At 39.1% G+C, this 15,052-nt stretch overlaps 1 protein-coding gene, 1 non-coding gene and 1 pseudogene across 2 annotated transcripts; 2 read left to right on the forward strand and 1 right to left on the reverse strand.

The window, feature by feature from the left end:
* Positions 1-228: 228 nt before the first annotated feature.
* Positions 229-738, reverse strand: LOC149834721 (scarecrow-like protein 32 pseudogene; annotated as a pseudogene).
* A 277-nt stretch (positions 739-1,015) lies between these two features.
* Positions 1,016-1,094, forward strand: LOC149834722 (small nucleolar RNA SNORD25). The gene has a single exon (XR_016432835.1). It is a non-coding gene; the product is annotated as a small nucleolar RNA SNORD25 (small nucleolar RNA).
* Positions 1,095-5,051: 3,957 nt separating this feature from the next.
* On the forward strand, positions 5,052-9,009 carry LOC149834723 (uncharacterized). The gene is made up of 2 exons (XM_090010277.1): positions 5,052-5,453; positions 8,706-9,009. The coding sequence occupies exons 1-2, from the start codon at positions 5,122-5,124 to the stop codon at positions 8,767-8,769; spliced, it is 396 nt and encodes a 131-aa protein (XP_089866403.1). The 5' UTR covers positions 5,052-5,121; the 3' UTR covers positions 8,770-9,009.
* The last annotated feature ends 6,043 nt before the right edge of the window (positions 9,010-15,052 follow it).

Here is a 15,052-nt window from a genome sequence, read left to right on the forward strand (position 1 = left end):
TATCATTATCGCTTTAGCGTTTATCTTTCAGTATTGTAAATCGTTGTAATTGTTTTCATTCTTAAGTAATGATCGTTGTAGGATTTTGTATTCTTTAGTACATATCGTAACAATCTCTAGGATTTAAACCCCTTATTAACTCCAAAAACCTATCTCTAGGAGATGGTTTTTCTGTGGATGAGCCTTCCCCAACTTCATCTGGCAGATAATGCATAAAATTCTAGCCATTCACCACCGGGCCGGTATCACCCTAAACTCAAAGGGTATGTTCCTAGACTTGGTAGAGTTGGCAAGGCGCTGGCCTACTTGCTCACAGGAAATGTTGAGCCATGGAGGCACCTTAGGCCGAGCCGACAGAACGGTCAGTCGAACACGGGGTGCACCTCCTGGCTTCCTTGATAGCTCATCAATAAGAGTAGGCCATTGCATGCAGTGGGTGATGCTGAAATCTAGTATGTGAACCCTGGGGTAACCTTGAATTGCACTAGAGATTGCACCATTAGAGGCGCATAAGCCAAACCTGTGCCATGGTAGTAGGTCAACGTAGCTGGCGAGCTCGGTCACAGACATTGGCCTAGCCATGGGGCTGAGATGATGTGTCCCATCTTGTGAGCATTGGAGGTTCATGGTTCTAGGGCATACCCTAGAAGCACTTGAGATCAGGGCCCTCAGGAACCAAGAGGTGAGCCTTTGGTTGGGGTCACCAAGGGAGGAGGCAACATTGTTGAGTACCCACATGATCTGTCGGGCAAGGGTCACGTCCTTGGTCTCTAGGGCAGTACCCCACAGTGGAGAAGGAGCTTCTCTATGCAGTTGGCGTCCAAGCTCTCGAGGCAGCCTTTGAAGAGGGAGGGCCCCTAAGCCCTAAGATGATTGTGAGGAAGCTTACACCTCTTTTAGTCTTTAAAGTTTTTATTTTTTGGTTTTTTACCATTTGTTAGGTTGGACTGTTTTTCCTTTTTTTGTTGCCTCATCTACTCGTTTAATGGTGTTGCTGCATTTTTTACGTGTGTTGTGCACCCATGATGACTTCATAGAGCTGTAATGATCACGAAGATGATCACAGTAATGAACATCTAAGGGACTAAGGTGCTTAATTATATATAGGATTTCATGAACTTCTCAATGTATAGGTTTCCTGAAGTTTTTTTTTAACATCTTATAAACTGTTTTACAACAATTTTTCCATTGATGAAGATGTGGCATGAACTTCTCAATGTATGATCCTGGAGAAATTGTTACTGAATAGGAATAGACCAAGATTTTGCTCACTGAGGAAGATGAGGTTGTTTCCTACATTTTTAGCATGCTTTGTACTTTTTGTTTCCTTAATCTTGTGTGGTTTCTTAGCTTTTGCCTTTCGTGGCTTATTCAAGGAAGCAAGATAGAAGGACCCCCTCGCTATCCTGTGTTGCATGTGGACGTTGGGGGAGCTATACTACTCTTGAAAACATATGCGAATAGAATGAAGATTTATGTGCTTCTGTAAATGGGCAGATCCAACAGGCTCAACCTTTTTATTTATAAATCCCATCTTGCTCTTCAAGTTTAATGAGGAAAGTTGGTAGTTGCATGTGTACATTTATAGTTATTCACTAATTGAGAACTGCCTATCAGCCTGGCTTTTCAGAAGTTTGAAGCAATGTTGTAAAAAGCATTGAGGCGACCAAAACATGAAGTGAGGCGCAAACTACAAAATATATTTTTAAGAACTTTAAAAAATCGTTTAAAAAAAATCTAAAAACACAAATAATTAAAAATATTTTAAATATTCTGTCTCTTAGTTAAAAATGATATGTGCTTGTTTTAATGAAATCCTCAGTATGGATTTTCTGACGCCTCACTTCATGTTTGTGTTTAGGATAGATGTCGGTTTGTGTTTAATCAGTACCAACTGGGGCTCTGCTTATCTGGTAGGAGCAGTTAGTGCATGCTGTCACCTTGTGTTGGGGACGTTGCAGGTTCAAAACCCAACTTTATAGTTGTATAACTGGTAGGGGTCTGCCTAATCCCAACTTGCCTTTCAAAAAAAAAAATACCATGCCTGGCCTGGAAAAAAAAAGGGTGAAAAAAAAAGAGAGTTGCTGCAAATTAGGGTAGTGATCACTTTACAAGCTTACAATGCAGAAAAAGTAGAACATAAAATAACCTTGAATTAAGGGCAACAGCTCAGTAAGCCTCATCCAACCCAGTGTTGTCAATATGGGTGCCTATCCGCCTATTCAGGCCGATACGTATCGTATCGCTAGAAAATTGATCATGATACTGACCTGAATCGACTATTTTTTAATAAATATAAAAAATAGCTTAAAATTACTTTTTAATATTATTTTAATAATTTTAACACGTGTCACCTTCTGATTGACATATAATATTTTTTAATTATTTTTTGGCCGTTTCATAACGATTCACCTGAAACCATCTTTAGATTTGAGAGAGAGATCATACTTTGACATCCTAAACAAAAATTATCAGAAACTTTTTGTTACATAAAAAGCTCGCTTCCCCAAATGATATTTTGTAAGCGAGGAAGCTTATTGCTTTCATGAAAGAAGATGAACCTATTGGACACCCGCTTATATAAGAGACGTGAATCCTTGGGAAACCAGCTTCTCACTTCTCTTCTATAATCAATTCCCTCTTACTTTCATTAACGTTTCTCACCTGCTTTCCTCTCACTTCATGCACTTTTTCATATTAAAAATAATAATTATTTATAACAAGCTTGAATGTCGATTCTATATTATTTCTTTTGCATCTTCTATTCGTTTTTATTCTCGTTTCATATTACTTTTCATGGTATTTCTTTTTTTTTCTCATAAACTTCCATGATTTGATTACTTCACAACCTTTTCCTTTTTTTTAAGGCAAGCTGGGGTTAGGCAGACCCAACCACTTATTATTCAACGTACCACCGGGGTTTGAACCTACAACATCCCACCACAAGGATGCGTTCACAACCTTATCTTGCATCTTGCTTCATACTACTTTTTAATACTCACTTCTCAGTTTTCCTCTTAATTAAGGATGACAGTGGACCGACGGAAAATGGGGGCCCCGCCTCACCTTACCCCATTTAGACCGGGGATGAAGGTTAAAATCAAAACCTGTGTAGAGATGGACTAAAGTTTTTCCCCTTTCTGCCTTGTCCATGTCTTCAATCCCCTCTTGCCCTGCCACATCCCATCCCGGCTCCTTCTTTAGGGATGGCAGTGGACCGAAAAGGAAACAGGGCTCCACCCCTCCTTGTTCTCTTTGGATCGGGAATGGAGGACATGAAATGGGGATGCAGGTTAAAATCAAGACCCATGCAGGGATAAAGGCGGGGATAGAGGGCAGAATTTTGAGACGGGGCAAAGGTAGAGAGACCTTATCCCCCGCCTCGTCTCGCCTTGCCTCACCCAATTTGGATCTATGATGAAGGCGGAAATGAAGGTTAAAATCAAGACCCGTGCAAAGATAGAGGCAGTGATGGAGGGCAAAATTTTGAGACGGAGTCCATTGCCATCCCTACTTTCAAACATGGTTTCTCATATCAATTTTGTTTCAACAAGAAGTTTTTAAATAGAATGACGACATTGTTTCAAGGTTGAGGATGTTGATCCTTCCCATTCCAACATATCCCCATCATTTGACACTCAACATAGCAAGCTCAACTTGGCGTAATAGGTTCATTTTACATAGTATATATTATAAACATATATTACACATATTATATACGTAACCATATTGTGTATATTTTTGGATTAGTGCATATTGTATTTGTTTTATACATGGGTCGATATGTGCAGAATCAGGTCTAGTCTTACCCATTTTTTTAACCGATCAGAGGCAGGCCGGATCATGACTAACCTGCATCCAAATCCTAATTATGAGCGGATTGGATTTAATTCAAATTCTAATACTGATTTCTATGCAAGAAAGGGAAGTGCAAAGTCATAAATCTAAATCTAATCCTATTACAAATTAGGATCTTCTTTTAAATCCAGAGAAAAAAAATGTAGAATCCGGGTCCATGGTCCGAATAAATCAGATCCATTTGTACCGAGGTAGTGGCAATATTGAAGAAAAAGTAGCCACTTGGGCCATTGGGCATCATCCTTCGATCAGAAAAGACAAAATGGTCACTTTCGTGCTTTTGTTTCGGATAAAAATAGAAAGATTTTCGAGTACGACAAAAGAAGTTAATGCTCATCTACTCTACAGTATCTATAAATTAGAAAAGTATCCCCACAAGAAGCTGCATACCCGAAGCACGAACCTGAAGGGCATTATCCTCATTCTCTGAATCCTTTTGAGTTGTGGTCTAATGATATTTGGTGACTGATATACCCCTCACTTTTTACCTAACGTCCATTACGTCCACCAAAGATCCGAATCCACCAGGATCCAGTGGAGATATAATGGTGGTGAACTTGGAGTCGGTGTTATGAAAATGGGTCCCAATCGGCCATTTCGAATTGATTGGCTCCTCAACAATTTAACTGAAAATTGGCTGAATCATTTTTTTTATTTGATATCTTCTTACCATTAAGTATTAAATGAATGCTTAAGAATTTGATGAAATCTTTAAGTCAGCATTTATTTCATTTATGTATTATTTCTACCCAATTTTTTTATTATTTTTTCAGATTTTTATGTTTTCTTAAATTAAAATTGAATTCTTTTAAATAAACCAATTTTTCTAAAATTACCATTTTTTCTCTTCTTCTTTTCCAAAAAGTCGGTTCAAAAATAAGGAATTCTTATAGCAAAGACCTTCATCACTTCTTTCTCTACCTTGGCACTTGTCACCAAAAGTTAGATCCAGTTCGGATGGCGTTGGTATTCTCAATAAGGTTGAGGGCATTTTAGTACTTCTTCAGTTATCCCATATTAACCGGTCAGCGCTCATGTGATCCGCGAATGACCAAAATACCACTCTACCACTTGTTCTTACTTCTTGCCAAAGCATTGAGGGTAGTTTAGTCATTTCAAGTCAACGATGGCCCACCAAGATCTCTATATATGGCCGGAAAATCCACACCCTCCGGCCTAAAAACCTCAGCGAATCATGCCGTCCGGCAACCGGGAAACCGTCGACACTCATTTTCCGAAGAACAGGTAACCCTCTTCCCGACGATGAATTTCTTGAACTACGTCTCCTTCTGGAGGAAATCCGTCCGGCCGGCGCTTGCGGACCACCGCATCTGCGGCGGCTCCGGCGGCGCCGTTTCCTCTCACGTGACGCATAAGAACGGGGAACCCCGGATCGGCCGGAATTCCTCTTCATCTGCGCCGGAGTATCGCCGGACGCGTCCGGCGAAGGCGTGGCATCCGTCTCTGGAAGTGATCTCGGAGGACGGAGCGGCTCTCGTCTCGAGGAAGGAGGAGAGGCCGGTGCGGAAACAGGCTGGTCACGAAAGATCGCGATCGAAGAATCGATTCGTCGCCTCGGAGAGGAAAACATGCACGTAAGAACTGCACTCTCTGGCTTTGGTGTGTGAGAGAGAGAGAGAGAGAAGTAAGAATATCGGAGTGAGGATCTTAGATATAGGTGAAAATTACGTGTTTGCTTTTGATCTTTGGCTAAAGGAAAAAAAGAGATCTTTGGCGGTTTTTTATCGATTTTTTGTGAATGTGAGGAATTTTCTTATAAATTACTTGTTTTTTACTTAAGATTTCCTATTTTAAATTGATTTTTCATGGTTTTTTAAGCCAGAATTCTAGAATTTAAGCGAGATTTCCCGTTGGATCAGTGTTGCTTCGACAGAAATTAGGGATTTTAAGCATTCGGGAGTAAATGCAAAGATGAAGCGAAATTTTCGTTGTGTCGGAGTTTCTCCGCCGGAAATTGTGGGTTTCCTTGCGAGATGTCACGTGAGATTTTGGTCCTTCCACATTTTTCCAAACAGAATTCGCTCTCGATATGTGGAAAATATCATGGGGGTTTTTTCGCGAGATCAATGTGATAAAAACTTTTTTCAATATTTCTTCTAATATTTTCAATTTATTTACACTTTTATACATTTTCGAAGCTGATATTTTCGTTGTTTCTAAAAAGTTTTTTTTTTTTTAATATCAGAGAACGAGATTTTTTTACACTGAAATTAACTAAATCATACAGGCCACCAAAATTATAGCTTGTTCCTTCAAAAAGACACTCTAGATTTCTCACAAATTCCGACTTTTTACCAAAAAAAAAAAACCTTTGTTAGGTGGTTGGATTTTTCTGTCAAGGGCTTTTTTATCACAAAATCTTATTTACAGCTAATTTCAATTCCCCATATTGAGCAAAAATATCTTATTGGGATGCACGGGACACGTTACACGCCCGAAAGAGTCCCCATACTTTGGCCGGGCCGTTAAATACCTTTCTTTGTCCTTTTCCTCTTTTCGCTGGGCCCACGTGCGGGCCTAGTCCATTAACATCTGGTATACACGTAGGTGACAGGTGAGCGTGATCGGTCCGGGCAGAGCAAATTAAGAGCATAGCCAAAAGGATAAGGATAAAGATCACATCCCCGTAGGAACGAGTCGACAGGTCTCACCCCCACAAGTGTGTTTCCATGCAGTTATTTAATTAGGTTTCGCTCTTTGGAACAAGTTGGTTTCTTATTCAAACATGTTTTTCCAATTGAAAAACTTTTGACGTTTAAAGCTCTGAAAGGACGTTTAATTTTGGTGCTTTCAGATAAAAAAGCAAATTTGCAGCAAAACAGACAGGAATAGGACTGGTAAACGAGCGGAACGAGTCGAGCTTGGGCTGTTTGGGCTCGGCTCGTGAGCTTGTCATGAGCCAAACACGAGTTCGCACATTTTAAAAAAATATATATATTTTTAAATATTTTTAAAGTTTGATAATATATCAAATATGTATAATACACATATAAAACATATAAGATGCATATTATGTATATAATATATATTATATATACATATATAATAAGTAAAACGAGCTTATGCAAGTCTAGCCGAGCCAACCTTGACTTGTTCAAGTCGAGCCGAGCCAACCTTGCCTGGTTCATGCTCGGATGATCCAGGAGTCGATTCCTATAAAATCAAACATGTAGGACACATGTATGATCAGATTTGAGAAAAACATTAAAAAAAAACTTTCAAAACCCCCTAAGATAGCGATAGACATGGATTGGAGTAGGCAGCTATCCCTACTAAAATCATATTTATGTGGCTTCATCCCCAAAAAATCAAGCAAATATATATAACAATAAAGGCAAGTAGTCTCTATTAGGGAGTGTGGTACAGCAAGTGTAACCAATATTTTCCAACATGCGTCTGTAAGAGAGAGAGAGAGAAATAATCTATTTCTTACAGATCACCATATGACAAACATCTTAAAAGTTGCATAAATCTTGTTAACACATGATAATTTAGTAAAAAGTTAAATATGTAGGCAAAATCATGATGTTTACGTTATTATGATTTGTTATCTAAATGAATGTATCATGATTTTATCATGACATTACATTTTTATTGGCAAATTTTATTTGTTATTCTTGTTGTATGTTCAAATGTTGGATTTGTTTGTTTTTGCTTGAGATTTTTAGAGTATATGATAAAAATAAAATTTTGAAAATCTCACAAGAATGACATGGCAGATCAATTGTTTAAACTTTTGTCACTATGCATCTAACTATTAGCAATGGATTCAATTAATTTGATTGTAAAAGAGAATTGGTTTTTGGAGCAATTAATTTGTTAATGTTCAAAAGGTGAAAGCAACGAGCTACTATGTACTGTGTTTCCTTTTTCTTCTCTGTTCATATCAAAGTGCATGATAAGCGACGGTGCTTTTGATACTTCATTACACACACTAATGTGTGTGTTCTTAACCAACTGTCATTATCCTGATCAAACTGATACCAGTTTATTCGTTCATCTGCTTCATCTTTTCTTTTTTTTGGATAATCCAAGAGACCCCCCCCCCCCCCCCCCCCACCTCCAACCCAACCTACCATACATTGGCTAGCCTTCCCAGCAGGGAGTACACCCAGTTTGGTCTTTGCGGAGGGGATGCTACCCATGGGTTTCAAACTTGTGACGTCCGGTCAATTTGGTGACATTCACAAGTTGCCACTACCAGATGAGCGGAGCCCTTGTGGGCTCATTTGCTTCATGTTAATTTGCTTTGAATTTCAATTAAATTTACATACATTTATGCAGTACTTTGTAGATTAGTTCCTGGATCCCTCTTTGATTTGCATCTCAGGCTTAGTTCAGTCATACTTCTAACTCAAACCAGTGCCACTAACCAATGCTTTCAAAATCAGGTTCTGAACTTGATCGATTTTCAAAAAGATTCAGAAAATATTGGCCAATTCAGGCTCAAACCGAATTGGGCTCAATTTTCAATTTCATTTTTTTCACTAAAAAAAAAGCATAAACCATAAAAAATTACAAAGTAAAAAGAAAAAACGATTCAATTCCGATTTGGGGTTCAATCAGACTACTTTTGAGTAGGGCTCTATTCGACCCTTAAGTGAATCGTTTAGGACCGATTTGATTTTATTCTTCAACATTGCGATTAACATTTGTTCACCCTTTGGACATAAAGATATTAGCATAATGCTCTAGGCCACAACAAAAACTTTGTGAGTGGAGTCTATCTCTTCTATGCATCTTCAATTAGTATTAATCTCCTATATCTTAAAAGGAAGGCTTCCTTGTGCACCAATATTTACATGGTAATTGTTTCCGATTCGCAGGAACGCTGCTTCTTCTGTTGCTATGAGTTTGCCATCACTTGCATCATACCCATTCTTGTTCTAAGCTCCCACCTGTTGGTCCTTCGGTGAGACGCCTGATGCAGCATTATCAGAGGCCAGTTTCAGAAAGCGATTGCAGAAGCCATAGGTTGCCTAGTGAAGTCAACCCTGCTTCATTATAATCGTCTGTGGTAAACTAAGTCATACTTGTAAATATTGGTTATTTTGTGGTTGTTTGATGCCCTCGAAGTTGCATTTTCTTATGACCAAATTTCCAAGGAAATGAGTTAATCTTTTTAAGGAATGGAAGGGCGTGCGAAGCAGGTTATATGTTCCCCCCCCCCCCTCCGAACAGGGTCGGTACTCCATCTCATGTTCGGGTGTTCCCAAAGAGCGCCACGTATAAGATGCAGACCGGCATGTATCCCCATGTGTGTCCGCATCATATTGCATTGTAATTTGGTATTGTCACAAAGACTTAAGTACCCTTTACTGCCATTTTCTTCCTCTTCCTCGAACGGACATAAATGCCCTCCATCTAGAAAACTGAGTCGGCGGTTCGTGAAAAGCACAAAACTGCCATCCATCGTTATCGCACCAAAATTTTTAGCAAAGTTTGTGTATGTAACAAGCTGTATGTTGTAGGATTTAAATAGTTCAAAACAATTTATTCTCACCCTAAGCAAAAAACTCTACTGGAGCATACTTTGCCTTCGTCTGTTGTCGTCGGATCATTCGTTGCCTTCTTCTGTTGCCGTCGGAGCATCCTTTCTTTTGTTCTGCTACCGCCAGAGCATCTGTTTCCGTCTTACGCACAGTCGCAGCATCGTTGCCACCATCTGTTGCGTATACGTTCTTACTGTTTCTTACTCTACAGTTGGAATATCCAAAATCCTATCGTTTCGGTGAGTTTCATGTAACGTTTCGTTATTCAATATGAAGGTTGCTTCTTATACAACGATTTGTAAGTTTGATAAATCTTACAACGATGTGTACTTATGAACCCAAATATTGCGATGATTTGTAATCATGATGATCGTTTAATGTGTTGTGTAGGTTAGCAATGTCTGCGGCTCATCAGAGTAGAGATACCCCGTCGTTCTAAGGGTTGTGTATTAGAGAAGTGATCCGTCAGTCCCATCTATATAAGGTTTTTGAAAGGTACCAAAATATACTTAAGATTGAGAATGATAAAGACAGGGAAAAAGCGTTGGAATTGTATTATGCGGAGGATTATCCATCAGATATCGAGGCTGCGGACCAAAGGAAGAATGCTGAAGAACTAAAGATGCAGAAGAAGGATGACTAAGAGAAGGCAAAACAAAGAAATAAGGAGGAGAATGTAAAGAAAATGCAAAGGAAGAAGGCAGAGCAGAGAGAGGCAAAAAAAGAATGAGGAGGAGAGGGAAAGGAAATTGAAGAATATGCAGGAGGATGCTAAGATGGAAACGGACAAGCTATTGTTAGAGCTTATAGCAATGCGAAACAGGGTAAAGCTACTGAAGGAGGCGGAGGAGAGGCGAAGGCAATTAAATAAGGAGGAGGAAGAGAATGAACGGAATAAGCTTCAGGATGAGGAAGAAAAGGAAAGGCGAAGGAGGGAGAAGGAGTTTGAGGAAAGGAAGGAAATGCAAAAGAAGGAGAAGGAGGATGAGGAAAAGAAGGAAAGGCAACGGAAGGAGAAGGAGGAGGAGGAACAAAAGGAAAGAGAAAGGAAGAAGCAGGAGGAGGAAGTGGAGGAAAGAAGGAAACAAGATGAGAAAGAGAAAGAAAGGCGGCGGAAGAAGAAGAAGAACAAGAAAAAGAAAGAGAGAGAAAGGAAGGAGAAGGTAGAGGCGGAAGAGAAGGAAAGGGAAAGGCAGTGGGAGGCAGTGGACCAACCAGAAAGGCCTAGGTTGGAGGAAGAACAGGAGAAAAGAGCGACCAAGGTAAATAAATTTGTCTTGTCTGTGAAGATTTAATAATATGTTAAGCGATTTTGGTATAGCGATTTCTGTGTTAGGTATTAATATGTATAGCGATTACTGTGATAGTGTGTGTGCAACCAATATTATTTATAGCGATTAGTAGAATAATATGTATAAGTACAAATGGTACTAATTTACAATTTGTAGGAATAATATGTTATTGTGTGTTACAGAGAGGTCACAGGAGAAGTAGAGCACCAGGTGAAAAGCTCGGAGGTCGGTGTCAATGGCTTGTAGTTCTGTCGTGGTATGGTCAGCTGAGTGCATATCAGAAGGACCGATTACGAAATATGCACTTCGGTGGCCTTTTGGACCAACAATATTTTGAAACTTGCTAGAATACCATGACCCACCTGGTAAATAAGTAGAATGATAAGACGAACATATTTCAGACGAACATATTTCAGTTTGATTCTTTTAAGATCACCATGACTCTAGAAGATGTGGCGAGGATCACTGGCCTTAAGTGCGATGGTAGTGTTGTCCTATTACGACATTCAAACTATAACGCAAGGAAAAAATGCACGGCCCTTTTAGGAATGTTGATGGACGAATGGAGTCAATGTATTTCTGGTGGAATTAATTTCACATCAATGAAAGTCTCATTTTTTCGTAATAAATGGGAAGGTCACTCCGCTACTTGTGTATCTGAAATAGTTGACCAAGAGTTGCGCGACTTCCTTCTTTATTTTTTTGGTCTTATTTTATTTTTTGATTGTTCTGGTTCAAGAATAAGTTGCATGTGGCTGCAGTACCTGGCAGACTTAGACGAAGTCGACAACTATGCCTAGGGTGTCGCTATGCTCGCACACTTGTACAGTCAACTCTACCGTGCGAGTAATGGTACAAAAACAGTTGAGGGATTTTGGCCATTTGTTCAGGTATTTGTTTATTACATACTTAGTAATTGTAGACTAAGCTCATTGAAGGTTGTAGTGTTACTAATATATTATTTTTGTTAGGCTTGGGCGTGGGAACATATTATCTCATTGCGTCCACATTGTGGCCCTGCGATTTGTGATTTTCCAAAGATCGGTCGTTGGGCTAGAATAAACGTCACAGTTCATAATGCTAAGTCCATTTTAGATAGGCTGTAACTAAATGAGGTAAATATTCTAAAATTGTTTACAATTGGGTCAGCATTTATCATTCAGTATTATAAATCGTTATAATGTTTAGCATTCTTAAGTAATCATCGTTGCAGGATTGTCTTTCATAGTACATATCGTTGTCGTCATATCATTCTTAAGTAAATTGTAATATATTTGTCACTCGTTATTAAAAAGAATTACCAATGTACAGATTTTGTGGAGACCATATGGAGATGAGGAGGATGATGACCAAGACGTTGTTGCAGAGGCTGCTAGACTGTTTGACCACGATTTGTGGCTGTTTTGAAATTATGAAGCCGAGTTGCAGCATGCTAGTCGAGTTCTCCTACAATCTGGCTTGGGGCAGTCTATCCCAAATAAGCCTTTGGAAGTGAGAAGGAAGATGAATAGTGGTGGGGGCAGGAACGTGAATTGGCGTGAACGCTACAGGGATGAATTATTAATTTTGAACATAGGTGGTGTCTGTGCTGTATCGTATGATTATAAAGGACGACAATTTGATCTCTTCTATTTCGAAAGGTATTGGGAACCTATGCAGCAAAACCTGGAGATTGAGAAAATTGGGAACCCATGCCTCCCAATTGCCCCCTTTCATGTTGCAGCCCAGCCTCTACAACTCGTCCATCATCTACAAAAGAGAACATTGTCTCAGGTTACAACAACGATTCCCTCAGTAACAAATCGCGATGAAGAGCGAACACTTGCTACAAAAGAGAACATTGTCTCTGCCGCAAGGTTCGAACTGATGGAGAGGGAGAATAAGAAATTAATGACAGATGTAAGCAATATGAGGATACAATTGAACTCAGTGATAGAGATGATGACCAATTTTTTTAATAAGATGGATGCAACAAAGAGGCCACCCAAGATAGACAGTCCACCAAGAAAAAGAAAGAGACGAGTCGATCATATTTCATCTGATTCATCAAGTGCCACGGAATAAACCCTAGGTATTCTTTTTTATCACGATAGGTATTTGTTGTAATTGTATAAGTAATTGTCGTAACGTGACATTCTTTTATTGTTTAATTCTTTTTTATTACATCTAACAGACATGTTTCGTCTGTGGATCTCATAAATAAATAAACTGTAATCGAAAATAGATGTTTGTTGTTCAGAAATCATGGCATTGCGTAACCTCCTTGATTGAATGAAAATCGCAATATAACTCGCAATATAACTCATCGTTTTTTAATGAAAATCGCAATAAATGTATGATTGGCACGAGTAATATTGTTCACAAATCGCAATATAACTCATCATTTTTTAATGAAAATCGCAAAACACATGCAATTTATGCGGTCAACATGGTCCTGTAATCGACGTTAGGAAATGATTAAGGTCGCCATCGATATGATAGATCATTTTTGTTCAGCAATCGTTGTATTTGTCTCCGCCTTGATAGAAAATCGCAAAAACGATTTGTGATGTTTGCCGTGAACAATAACTGAACGAGTTCTGACGTCGTAAATGATAACAGTCAACAGCGATAAGAAAAGTTTGATGCTCAGAATTCGCTATTGATGATCAACATTAAATTCAAATCGTGCAATAGGATGTCGGTCAGCCATAATCGGTACGATATTGTTCCCGCTCAGAAATGGCTCATTTGCAGGGACACCGTCAATCCAAACCGCGAAATAGGATTACAATTCATAAGGTCAACAACGCAACCGCCATGTGAAACGATGTTTAATTTATTTATTTAAAACGCAATCATTTAATTTGCAGGCAGTTTTTGAAAAAGGGTGGCATGTGAAACGACATTTTTTATTTATTTAAAACACAATCATTTAATTTGCGGGCGGTTTTCGAAAAAGGGCGGCATGTTAAAGGACGTTTCCTTTATATTTGACTGACGACGTCGATTTTGTAGCTGCGTTGCAAAGGTGTCATCGATATCTTCGTCCAGGCATGGCGCCGAAGAAGAGGACGATGGGAGCAATACGACCAGGCATGGCGCCAAAGGAGAGGATGATGGGAGCAATACGACCAGGCATGACACCGAAGAAGAAGACAACCACATCCACAGGACCAGCACTAGCGCTTAAGGCGTATATTTTTTGAACCTCCTGACCAGTTTAGGCAACATTTGCCTTTTTATGTCATATATGTGATTGGTGTTGTTTACTGTAGAAAATAATTTCAATGTCGAATTCTGAATACTACGCTCATGGTGCACTGAGTGCAACATCCACAGACAAGGGTGGGCGACAATGCTCTAAAGAATTCGTAGATGACATCGAGCAGATGCAAGATGAATTTGCAGACGGGAACACTATCAGTAATTTTTTATGTATGTAACCACTATCATTTTCTAGGTCATTGGTTTGTATGTTTTGAAGTGCTTAAACTTTTGCAACCAAACAATGTGTGATTTTGTCAATTATATTCAAAGCAATGTAACAAACAATACAGTATGCATCATCACCCCTTATTTCATGGTATGTCTGGTCTGTTATTGTTTTATTTGCTTTTATGACTTACTCACGTTTCTTAGTGGTTAAACCTTACTATTTTGTGCAACAGATGTACGTCCGGCGAAAGCCATACACCGGTGGATTCGTAGATGCACTACCTTGTTGGAATAGCGATAATAATTGCATAGACTTTTCGCATTTTAAAAAGGTAAGTGAACAAACCTCTTCTCCAAGGTTTAGTCCTAACATCCCCATCATGATATGTCTATGGATTTATAAATTATTGTATCGATTCACAGATTTTACTTCCTACACTTTGGCAAAATCCCGAACATTAGGTCTTATACGAGATAAATTTACGGGAAAAACAACTATGGTGCTACAACTCATTGGACTGCCACAGTGGTGTAGAACGTGACGCTATGCATTTGGTAAGCTTCTGTCCATAGGTGAATCATAGCTATTTGAGGTGGACCGGATTTTACTATATTCTCCATTTATCACAGGCGGGATTCCTAAATGACCTTATGGGTATCGACATTGCCGAGTGCATGTTGCTTTGTGCTGACGATGCTCCTTTACAAAGTAATGGGGTCGATTGTGGCATATTCGTAATGAAGCATATTGAAGCAATATACAATGGAGAAGAACCTTGTTTCGACGTTGTATGAGCTTTGTATCCGCTGTTATTGGGGATTCATGTTATATATTGGTTTCACATTACATATTTTGTTGCAGGAAGATATACCGGAAGTACGCGATGAAATATGCCAAAATTTGATTGAGTTTAAAAAGTCGGCAAACATAAATAATCAGTCAACAAGACTACTTACAAAGGAAACGGACGG

Source organism: Nuphar pumila, chromosome 6, assembly GCF_984573655.1.
Source record: "Nuphar pumila chromosome 6, dmNupPumi1.hap1.1, whole genome shotgun sequence".
NCBI lineage: Eukaryota > Viridiplantae > Streptophyta > Magnoliopsida > Nymphaeales > Nymphaeaceae > Nuphar > Nuphar pumila.